Here is an 11,645-nt window from a genome sequence, read left to right on the forward strand (position 1 = left end):
TTTAGTATTCCAAGCAAAAGCAAAGCAAAGCAAAAAGTTTTAAGAAATCTAAAGAAAATGGCCTTGTAAGATGTACCCATCTGTTATCCCTCATCTTGATCTTTACATTTTAGATAAAACCAAGTAAAAAACCCGTATCAGATTCACTCAATGCAGTTATATTACTACTGGTCTTTCTCACCCGCTCTTCTGGTGAGGTGTTTTCGTCCAGGTTGTTAAGAGCGTTCTCCACCCGGGCCAGACGACCTGACAGTGACAGCAGGAGGTTGACCACTTTGTCCAGGTCCCCGATAAACATCTTGAATTTGTCAAATTCATTTGGTTTGCAGACTTCTTTCACAATGGCTTCCACCTCCTCCCCCAGGATATTGTTTGCTTGGATGTCTTCCAGAAGTGTCTCCCGTGCTTCCCTCAGCACCTGCAGCTTCCTACTAATGCTGTCAATAAGTTCTTGCTGTGGAAAATAAAGGAGATGAGAATCTATTAGCACTACTGCATTTTCCCCCACTTCTGTTTCTGGAAGTCACATGAGAAATCTATTACTGCTATGTGACATTTTTAATACAGTGAAACTCCCATGTGGCTTTGACAATGAGTGCATTATACATAAATATATGTCTAAGGCAACTATAACATTGCTGGATTCAAAGGTTCAGGACGTAGGTCTACAATGCTCAGCTTGAGACCTGTGTTAAAGCAATTCACCTTTGTGGAAAAAGATGAAAGACTTTTTTTTTTTTTTAAAGCAAGCATTACTGCTGCTTCTTTGAACACCTTCAAAGCCTGCTGTGGAGCAGCATAAAGTACAGCGCATCCTTTCCTCTCTCAATACCAGGTCCATAGTACCTTTCTGAAGAGCTACACTTCAGGAAGATAAATAGTGCCAGAAAATTCTGTATTTTCCACATGACAGTTAAAACTAGGGCACTGTCTAGCTTTTTCTTCCTTTCTGTAGTATATTAACATCCCCCCAGTAGCCGTCCTTCCACTCTCAGAAAATCTTTAGTTATCACTGCCTTACAGCATTTCTGTAGGGAAATCATAATCCCTGCAGCACAGAACAGGAAACAAAATCTATTTCTGCAGCGCACAAAGCAGCCTGTGCGAAGTGGCTCTGACAGAGGACCCCGCTAGCATCTTTGACAGGCACTGTCCCATGCCAGGCAAGTACTCCACCTCATTTGCAGCTTCTCAGGGTTTCTCCAGTGTAATTCCCCACCACCTGGGATGCACGTGCCCTGGCTTGGAAAAATCATTCCAGGTGTGTCAGCGGCAAAGCCAGACCAAGAACCCAAATCTCCTCCCTTAATGACCTGTGCTCCACCCTGCATTTGGGCAAGAGGGCCTCATCTCGGACACCTCCATTAGCTTTTAGTTGTGCACAAGGGGTGGGACTCATTTCAGCTGGTCATCTACCCTACTGTGACATGAATCACACTCTAGAAATGCCTCGCTAATTTAAATGGGGATGCCTTGTTAGTATTCAGCTAATCTCAGGCAAGAAAATTCCCCAAAGCATTCTCTGAACCATACACCTGTTACCACCATTTCTAAATGAAAATTACATAGCTTAAAATAGTCATTACCCCTCCAATTTTTGTGAGAAAATTACTCATGACATTCTTTAGGAACTCCTTCTAAATACAAATCTGATTACAAGCCTTCATGATTACAGAGAAATAGACTGACAGCACCTACTGCTCTCAGATGCCACCAGTCATTGCCAACTTACTTTGGGACCAAAGAAAAGCCTGCCATCTTTACAGAAAGCAACTATACCCTGAAAATTTAAGCAGCCTTTTTAAAGGTAAAAAATCAAACGTGGATTATCTGGGTTGGTTTTCTCCGTTTTGATTTAATACACTCAGGCCAGGTTAATCTGGATTTGGGTTATCTGTTAGTCTGGGTGTCCAAAAGATTAAGGTAGTAAGCAGTTCTACAGATGTCTGCTTTACTGACCGATTAATCTGCAGGATTTGATTTCCACCCCCCCCCCACTCTTCACTCAGTGCAAATGCACAGTTTGATTTGGATTATGTAGGTCACAGTGCCAGGCTCTTCTTTCCCTTAGATGACATGCACATGCACAATGCTGCTGTGTTACCATCTGCAACAACAGAATACTGTTGTACGATATGTTACCCTCTTGAGTTTTTCCACTTCTGCAGCTGTGCTTGATGTTTACCAGTGGGGACTGATCAGCTATCTTGAACAGTCAAGTTCCTTTCTTTCTTAAAATAAAAAATAAAGCCACCAAACAAACAATGATAAAAGTGCCATCTTCACAGTAGCATCCTACTTAGATGTCTACAAGCAGCTGAATCTAGGCTCTTAAGGAGCACTTTTGCAGGTGAGAGGTATTTAGGCCCTCTTTAAAACTGTCGTATCTTTTACGATTTGTATTATCATAACTGATTGCTTCCTACCCAGAAGAAACAGCCTGTGGATGCTGCAACCGTGAGCTCACTACGTGCTCTTGCTAGCCAGCAGAAAACCTGTATGATGTTCAATACCTACTGAGCCAAAAGATCTCCAATCTACACCTGGAAACTGGCAGATGAATAACTTACAGCTGTGAATTCTGTACTAGTAAACAAGAAAACAACAAAACCTGCATCTTTTTCTCAGTAATGGATGATGATCTGACTAGCAACACAGAAAGCAGCACAGCAGAGTGTTTGTTTCTCAGGTGGCTCACTCAGGTGCTGCTTAGCACATTGAACGTAAATTACTCTGCTTTTAGCTCACCACTCCATTTCACATGAAGCTTAGGCCTAAAAAAACAAAGAAAATAGGCATTCTTCAATTAATGTTGAGACTCTTCGGGAGTCACTGACACTTTCCTAAATGCAAAGGGGACCCTTCCTACTCAGCCACACATGGATTTTCCCTAGTATGAAAAATTGTCTTGTAGTTATCTTCAACATCTGTTCAGAATTTTGTAATTGTGGTAAACCTCCTTTAAATTCAGCATACGAGGTACATTTTCCACTCCTAATGGGAATATAGAGATCATCCCAAATATATATATTTTTTATTTTGAATTGCCTCTATGAAATTTCAAACTCATATAATCACTTTGTAGCTGATAAAATGAAGAAAACAAGAACAAAACAAAAACAAACAAAAAAAAACAATTCTGCTTTGCAGAGCAGAGAATGACAAATATTACAATCATTCCACAGTGGACTGAAATTAAGATGTCTCAGAACTGACTGATTTCTAGGAATCAAAGAACAGGTTCTGGGTGTGTATCTCTTCAAAAATAATTGAAGTTGTAAAGCGTGCTATTGAAGTGTTCAGGCCCTTAATGATCCTTTCTTAAGCTGTTGCCAAATATGTGAAGTTGGGCCAAGTAACATACCCTATCTGTTTAATAAAGATGTCTTGACCCACTTACCACGAGTTATGTATGTTTTCTGAGAAGATCCAAGATGAAAGCCCACTGAACTGAGCGCTCACATCCTACTGCATGCGGAGGAGCAGGGCGAGAAGTAAACAGCAACGTGCATGGTTATGACGGTACGTAGAGACCCAGAAGATGGAGGAGCTCTGCTAAAAGCTTTTCATGAAATTTCTCCCAGCACAGTGGTGTATACCAGAATTGGGGCAATAAAGGGAGGAGTAGATACAGGGAAACACGCTTTTCTTTTTTACAGACACCAATGCAAATAAAGCGTGTTTTTGCTTAAAAAAAGTTTTATTCTCGCTTGTTGGGCAAACAAGAAAGCTTTAATTTTACCTCCAGCCCAGCCCCACTCCATATTTAGTAAGAAGGAAACTAATTCTAGCAAAAAAATGATGAATGTGACTGTCACGTGTGGCACCAGATAAAAAGGAATTGTTCCAAATACGGTGAAATCCTTAATTTGTCTAAGCAGTGCAGCTGTTGGATTCAGCGGGTCTCTGGTGAGAGGGCAAGGGCAGCTCTCCAGCTGCAGCCATGTCATGCCCCTGGCAGCGCATACTGGATTGAACTGTGAGATGTGGTGGAGGCAGAGGGAGGGAGGGAGGGACAACTGGGGGAGGAAAAAAGACAGCGACAACAGAAAACACTGCAGCTCCCTCAGATTCGGTGCAGGAGTTGGATACCACTGACACAGGGATGGGAATCTCCTCTGCAATGTCTCGGTCTTGGTGACTAAATATATTCCTAATGTTTAATTCAAAGACCCTTCTTTGGGACTGGACCACCAAATTCACCCTCAAGTTGATTATTAAACAGAGAGCTGACTTTAATGAAATGATTTGCTCACCACTGCGCTACTGGCTTAGGCAGAGTCAAACTACATCACTGGAATTGAAAAAACAAACCATTTACTCCAGCTGATCCGTACTGGGAACTACAGTTAAAACATTTTGTGCCAAATGACTAATGAAATAAGTGTGATGACTTTAACACAGTACAACAGTTTCTCAAACCACTGAAATGCCAGTATATCATTATTTTCAGTCGTGGCATATTATGTTGATTTTAGAGCAGAAATAAAACCCCGAAGGATGGGAGCGAGAATGGGGATGAACAAGAGTTAAGAAGACTACCTCTCTTGTGATGAGCAATTTCCCCTGTATCCACCAAGCTGCTTAGCCCTTTCCCACCACTACTGCTTTGGTTATTTATGAGATGTAGGAGAAACTGAGAGCAAAGTGGTTTGCTGCTCATGAAAACAAAAAAAGGGTGATGGGCGGGGGGTACCTTCCCTCTCATGATATACCCAAATTGATCACCTATGTTTTAAAAATACAGAGCAACTAAAACCACCACCAGTTACAGTTACACAAGCATTGGTATTTCTTTATATATAGCAAATGAGATAAATGAGTATGCCCCATCCCTGGAGGTGTTCAAGGCCAGGCTGAATGGGGCCTTGGCCAACCTGATCTAGTGGGTGGCATCCCTGCCCATGGCAGGGGGGTTGGAGTTAGATGATCTTTAAAGGTCCCTTCCAACCCAAGCCATTCTATAATATATCAATATATAAATCAATATATCAAATTGTAATATATCAAATGAGAAAAGGTATTTGAAAATAAACCCTTCAAAACTTCCCCCTTTGGGCCCTTCTGAAATACGTATCAAGCTGCACTAAACACCTACCATGAAATTCCTAAATTCACAGTTGGACATTACACCAACCCCCTAGGCCTTTTATTTAGGGTTCTTCAGCTAGCAAATTCATGGTTAATGAAACGCATGCGACTTAGAGCATTGCATTAACCATTTAGAAATGTCTTTTACCTTCTTTTCTGACAAGTCGTGATCCAGCTCATCTTCAGAATCATCTTCACTCTGCTGCTGTTGCTGCTGTTCTTGCATGTCCTTCATTTTAATCAGCAGCTCAGCCTTCGGTGCAGATGTGCTGTAGTAAGTCGAATTGGTTGTCAGGGAGATGGCGGACGGCGCATTCTGCTCCTCTTTCCTGGTAAAAAGTCAAAACTCTCATTAAGTGCCTTGACATCCTAATCACTGAAAAGAAAGGACGGTATTCTCGAGCCATCATTTCACCAACAAGTAGACGGTTCAACAGAAAGCAGTTATGTATGGAAATGGGATAAATAAATATTGGTTGTGAAGAAAATTTCTCTGAACTCAGTATGTACCCACTAGAAGCAAAAACTGAAGCAGTGCAGAAGAGCTTTCACCATTACAACAAGGGAAACAGAACTAAGACCTCTCAATTGGAAACAAAATATAAAGTTACATTTCACTAAGTAGTGCAAAGACCAGTGTCAGACGACTATGCTTTCCAACTGCCAGATGTAGGATACTAAAAGCAGGTGTTTATCTTCCTGGTCATGGAATTACACATGAACTTCTCATGAAATCTACAACTTAATTTGATAACTCATATCAAGAAAACAAAAGACCCACAGAACATCAACATCTTTCTATGGAATTTTAAATCTTGACTTTGTTCTCACTCCTTCTGAAGAAATGCCTCATTCCCACTTTAAGTTGTCTTTGTAAAATTTCATTGCATAATAAATGATGAAATATTGATCCTTTTCTATGAAGTTACCAAATCTGATGTTCTTGGTAAAGTATCTAACTACAAGGAAGAAATGAATTATTCCTTAAATTCTCACATAATAGTTTTCAGCCAGGTCTCAGATAACATTTTACATCTTAAAAAAGTTCTTCTTCTGTAATTAATGATACCATTAGCAGCACTATTCTTAATTGCTATTCTAACAGAAAACTTTTAGAAAAGCTGCAAACCTAAACAGTAGGAAGATCTCTAGGAAAACTTGCACACTTTGGACAGCAGCTTACAAGGAACCACTGGTCTACAGAAAGTAATACTCACTTCTCTTCTGAAATTTTTGGGGAAGGAACTTTTGGCAGGAGCTTCCTGCGCTGCTGAGCTTCTTCTAGGAGGTGTTCATCTTTAGGGAATATCCCAACCATCAGATCCATTGCTGTTTTTATTTTCATATTAGGATCTAGGATGTCTGCTAGAGATTTATCTCTTCCCACAATCTCTCTGGCGAGTTCCTCTGACTTCCAGTCTTCAAAGGTCTTCTCTTTGGCCTTTACATAGCTGACTGCCGGCACGGCAGCACTGCTGTCCTTCAGGTTGTTCCCAGGTTCTTCAGCTGGTTGAGGCTCAGCTGGTTTGGTTTTGGTTTCTGGCTCTGGCTCTACACCTTGCCTGGTGTAAGCACAGAATCGTGAGTAGGATTGCTCAGAAGTGCTGAGTGTTTTAATTTGGTCCTTTTCCAAGCCACTGGGTAAAGCAAGAGGTTCCATTGTACTCACAAGACCTTGCCGACTCTCCTTCTCTGCACTGCTCTCAGAATGAACTATCTTGATGGGAACCATTTTCACTGTAGTATTGTTGTCTATAACTCTTTCGATTCTGGAAAAGAGGAAAATCCGTATTTAGAAATGTAAGAACCTTTTATCTCGCTTCAGATCTGCAAAGCAGGGGGGAAGCCCAAATATAAAAAAAAGTAGATAAAAGATGTAGGTAATGGAATATTCCTTGCACCACATCTAAAACCCTCAAATTGCATGTTTTCTTTTCTGCCCACACATTTTAAACAGTATTGGTTCATTTGTAAGTAATTCTAGCATCAGCCTGGCACAGTACTCACTGAACAGGACTTCTGTTCATTTTCACGAACACGAGGGTCCAATCTCAGCAGTCAGGCCCCTGTTTTAAAATGGTGCTGTTGAACAACCCTTTGCTGCCACACATTCAGAGGACAACACACCTTGAGCTCAAACTCATTGGCTTGCACAGATTGAACAGCAGCCTCAGCTTTTGGCCAGACAGGTTATTTAGCGGCCTGGGCAGTTTTTGATGCCTTCACATCATTTCCTAGCTCTTCCAAGAGAAAAAACAACAGACCTGATGGAAGCATCCTGCAGGCCAGGCCCTTGCTGAGCTACAATAATCACACATGGAAAACCTGGAAATTGTTCAAGACTAACTACGTGATTAGAAGAAAATTCTGTATCTGTAAAATTTCATACAAGATATAGAAATTTAGTAATTAGATTCCCATGCCACATCCACATACTCCTTTATGTGAAGCTTACAGCAAAAATTCTGCGCTGCCCAGTACAAAGGGCCACCTTGGACATTCAGTAAATAAAGCTATTTAAAGAGAAGGCTAAGATTTTAAATTGGACAATAACATGTTAAATAACATTGCTAAAACATCTGTACTGTATGTAAACCATATAAGAAACTGAAGTCTAGTTTTGGTGGTTTTGAGTTTGCAGAAAGTTTAAAATTATTGTCATAATGTGGGTTTGGAAGCTCTACAGCAAGTAAAGGAACATTGCCTACTAGCTAAAATATCTGGTTTCATCTGGCTCACTTGCTTGCTGCCTTCCAGATAAGTGACCAAGACATACTACAGCTCTTTTCCTCTAAATGTGGGTGTGTCACTTTTCTTAAATATAAACTTAAGACTTTTCTGTGCTGTACTTTTCTTTCATAGGGAACAGAAAAATCTGTTTGACTTCGCTTCTTCCAGAAGCTGCATCTTATATTTTAAAAGTATATTTGCTTCTGAATGCAGGTACAGCCTCTCAATAGCTATTTACTTTCCTCAAGTGCATTGCAGACATGCTTTGGCAAACTGATCCAGCTTTCGGGGCAGGTTTTCCATCATGTTGAACACCAAACAACTCCAGCGAGCTTGGATAAGCCAGTGAGGTACAGCAGTGACGGCAATGCAGACAGAGGCAACCACCTACTACTAATGTCCTGACAAAGCCAAATGAACACTTCCTTAAATAAGGAATCCTCCTCTGCGCACCCTTCTGCCCCAACTCCCCCGCTGCCACCAGGCTGGGATGTTTTTTCATTCAGGATGACTGTAATTTTCAAGAGCTTGCTCTTGTGCCTGCTGCTCAGCCCAAGCTCCCTGTAAGTGTAGTTGCTCCCTTCATGCAGTTTAGTCGAAATGTTCTTGTCTGAACCATGTTAAGCCACCTCCCCACATTTTCTTTTCTTTTTTTTTTTTTTTTAATTGAAGCCCACACCCTTCAGACCCAACTACACTCCAAGAGGAACATATTTTTGAATCTGGGAGAAATACAAGATGTGTGGATAAGTATGTGTGGGGCAACTGGAAGAGAAGAAATTACTTGACTGCAATTCTTCACCTAAAGTGTCTGGCGTCTGTTTTGGGACTCTGGGTACTTTCCTCTCAGCCTAGCATAAGATTTTCCATGTATTTAATGCATCATAAGCTAAACTGATTTCGAGTCAGAGTAAACATAGTTCAATGCTGGGTGCTTCAGAAATTCTGTTTTTGCAACCAGCATCCTTGTGATTTCTTACGGATTTGCATTTGGGGAACTGTGGTGTAAAATTCAGATTTGCAGCAACTCTGCCTGTGGCTATTGAGAAGCTTCATTCCAACCACGGGCACTCCTCCACCTCCGTGTATGTTCACTGGAAATCTACCGATGCACTCTTTTCGTCTTTAAGATTGCTGAACAGTCTTTGGAAATAGCTGGGTTCTGCACACCACCAGTATCTCCCCACACGACACTGACTACCTAAATTGTTGTGGGAAACCCTGCACACTACTCAGTTTACGTTGCTGATAAACAAAATACCTTTCTCAAAGAAGAGTGAACAGCTACATGCTGAAAACATTGGATATTGACTGCCTACAGCACACAAACAGGTATGTCCGAAAGCTCATATGCAAGGAGCTAATAGCAGTACTAAGCCAAATCTAATTAATCACATATTAATATGTCTACTTGACGTATTTTACTCATGCGAAATAAGCACAATACAGAAGGTTCAGATGTAGAGCCTGCATGTTTTCCCATTTTGCCATGTCTGTTTTATTAAGTAATGTAATTATTAACTGAGGACAATCAATTGTGTACAGACGACTGTTTGTGCTTAAGATTTTAAAACGTTAATGAAAGATATGCTGGGTAAGTGCTTTACCTTACTTTCAAAACGTCATTCAGATACAGGCATGTAACTAGGCACAGCTCAGTGTGCTTTTCAACGTTAAAGCTCAGTAAAAAGGAAGGGCAAATACAATTAGCTTTTTCCATGCATGCTTTGTATCTATTCACAAAGCAACACTTTACGGATGTCACCACTGCCATCTACCTTTGCAGAAAGGTGCTAGGGATCCCGTGACATATTCCACTTTTCATAACATACCATATTGCTTCTTCATCTTAAAAACACTGCAGGATGAAATTTCATTATTTCGTCCTATTGTAAGAGGAGAGGCATGCTTAACAGGCAGACGGTAGGTTAAGTCTAATTCACATCCAACCCCCCGACCTCCAAACTCACTTACTCTCAGGGCCCCCAGCTCATTAACCAGGCAAAAATAAAACAAGAACTGATGCTGGCTTCAAGAGATTTGTTAAAAAGCAACTTAAGCCACTTTCTGCTACTGATATACACAGAAAAAAAAAGGGGGGGGGGGGGATTTATGCTTTCCATGTCATAAGGCACCCTGGAAAACAGCATGACTGAGTCTATTCAATCATTTACACTACAGTAGAGAAAAGCAACTCCAAATACTTTTGCACAGAGAAACCTCAGCACTCATTCAGCTTGAAGCTTTTATTTTCATTCTTTAAGCATGAATTATAGTGCTGAAGGATTTATGAAAACTAATATTTCTAAGCTTCCTGGAAGAGTTTGTTATCTTGAAGGAGAATAACCTTTTGTGATATTAGCAGCGTATGACAGTCACAGAAATCAATTAATTTCAATTGGCTTGTCTAATCCTGAGTTCATCTAGACTGACATTCTCCTGCTGAACCTTGCTGAAATATAAATAACGCAGCAGTCCCCTCACCAGACTACTCAGAACGCCAAATTTCATCATAAAAGGAACATGAAAACAGTTATAATTTGGCAGTACACCTCACCGTGTAAGCTTTCAAAACAGATGTTCTCACAAAGGATACAGCTTCCCTTCCTGTACCTGCTGTCTCCCTACACCGATTTGTATTCATAGACTTGGCTAGAAGAAATGACAACAGAAAGGGAATCTTCTGATTTCACCCAGACGTACAATGGAAAATCAATTTGAATCCACCCTTTTGTTTTCCACTATCTACCAGCTTTAACACCTGAGAAGCCTCTCTCATTATTAAGCATCAGCCAACTAAAAGAAACCAAAGACCAGCTGAAGGATTTTAGTAGAATTTCACAGAAGTCATTTTAGGATATGCTGGAAAGTTTTATGCTTAATGAATCCTAAGGATGTGCTTTTAGTGAAGAAATAGAAGAGTCAACCATTAATAGTGTCTGAGTAGGCAAAAGGGTATTAAAACAGTAAAGGAGTGATGTCCAGTACCTGGCTGGGTTCTCATCCTGTACGGACACAGGAGGTTTATCAGTGAGCTTCTGTGGTGCAAACTGAGGAGAAGGGGACCTTGACGTCTCCATGCCTGGTTTCTGAAGGTACCGATACTTGGAGGATAACACAGGTTCGGACTTAAGGTGCGTTTTTTCTTCTAAGTGCTGACAAACATTCTCCGTGGATGACGCTTGCAGGAGTTCCTGTGGGTTAGCACTCTTTAGTTTTCCATTGAAAGCTGCAGGACTCTGACAGAGAGATGAGTGGCTCGTAAATACTTCCGCAGAGCTGGGGGAAGAGGACGGAAAGGGATGGCTGGGTGCTACCAGCAAAGATTCAGAAGAGGTGCCAAGTGATGGTGCAGAATTATCTGGTCGCCTGTATTTATCTCTTTTAGGCGGCGGAGGCCTCTGAGGAGCAGGTCCACGTTTCTTATTGAGAAGCGCCGGCTCCGCTCTACGATTTTCCTCTCCGGTGCCCTGGGACAGACGGGAGTGGTTCTCGTTCAAGCTCTGTGGCTCAGAGCACGTGAGATGAGGCAAACTGCAATCCTTGCTTTTCTCATTCACGTTTTCCTGAGAGTATCTGTAATCACTAGGCAGTGTCCCAGATCTCCCGCGGCTTTCGTGAGACAAAACCGTAGGCTCTCTTGCATGCAAAGGTCTGACAGATGCCTTCCACTTGTGGCCTATATTCTGGTCCAGCTGATCCCTTTTTTCCCGTGGGTTTTCTCTTAGGGCCCCAATATCAGCTTGCCTAGGGAGAAGAAAACATCATTAGCATGCTGCTGCTGTATTTCCTCCTATATGAGGCCACAGATGATCTACGAAGCT

At 41.4% G+C, this 11,645-nt stretch overlaps 1 protein-coding gene across 3 annotated transcripts in view; it reads right to left on the minus strand.

Annotated features, from left to right (window-relative positions):
- Window positions 1-11,645, minus strand: part of SHROOM2 (shroom family member 2) — a 127,308-nt gene that overhangs the window by 7,250 nt on the left and 108,413 nt on the right. For all 3 annotated transcript variants that reach the window (XM_048066748.2, XM_048066749.2, XM_048066750.2), the window contains 4 exons: window positions 10,810-11,568; window positions 6,309-6,860; window positions 5,240-5,420; window positions 182-454 (listed from right to left, as the gene is read on the minus strand). In XM_048066748.2, coding sequence (XP_047922705.2) covers window positions 182-454; window positions 5,240-5,420; window positions 6,309-6,860; window positions 10,810-11,568 — 1,765 coding nt within the window. The remainder of the gene's footprint in view (window positions 1-181; window positions 455-5,239; window positions 5,421-6,308; window positions 6,861-10,809; window positions 11,569-11,645) is intronic.

The sequence above is a fragment of the Anser cygnoides genome, chromosome 1 (genome assembly GCF_040182565.1).
Source record: "Anser cygnoides isolate HZ-2024a breed goose chromosome 1, Taihu_goose_T2T_genome, whole genome shotgun sequence".
NCBI lineage: Eukaryota > Metazoa > Chordata > Aves > Anseriformes > Anatidae > Anser > Anser cygnoides.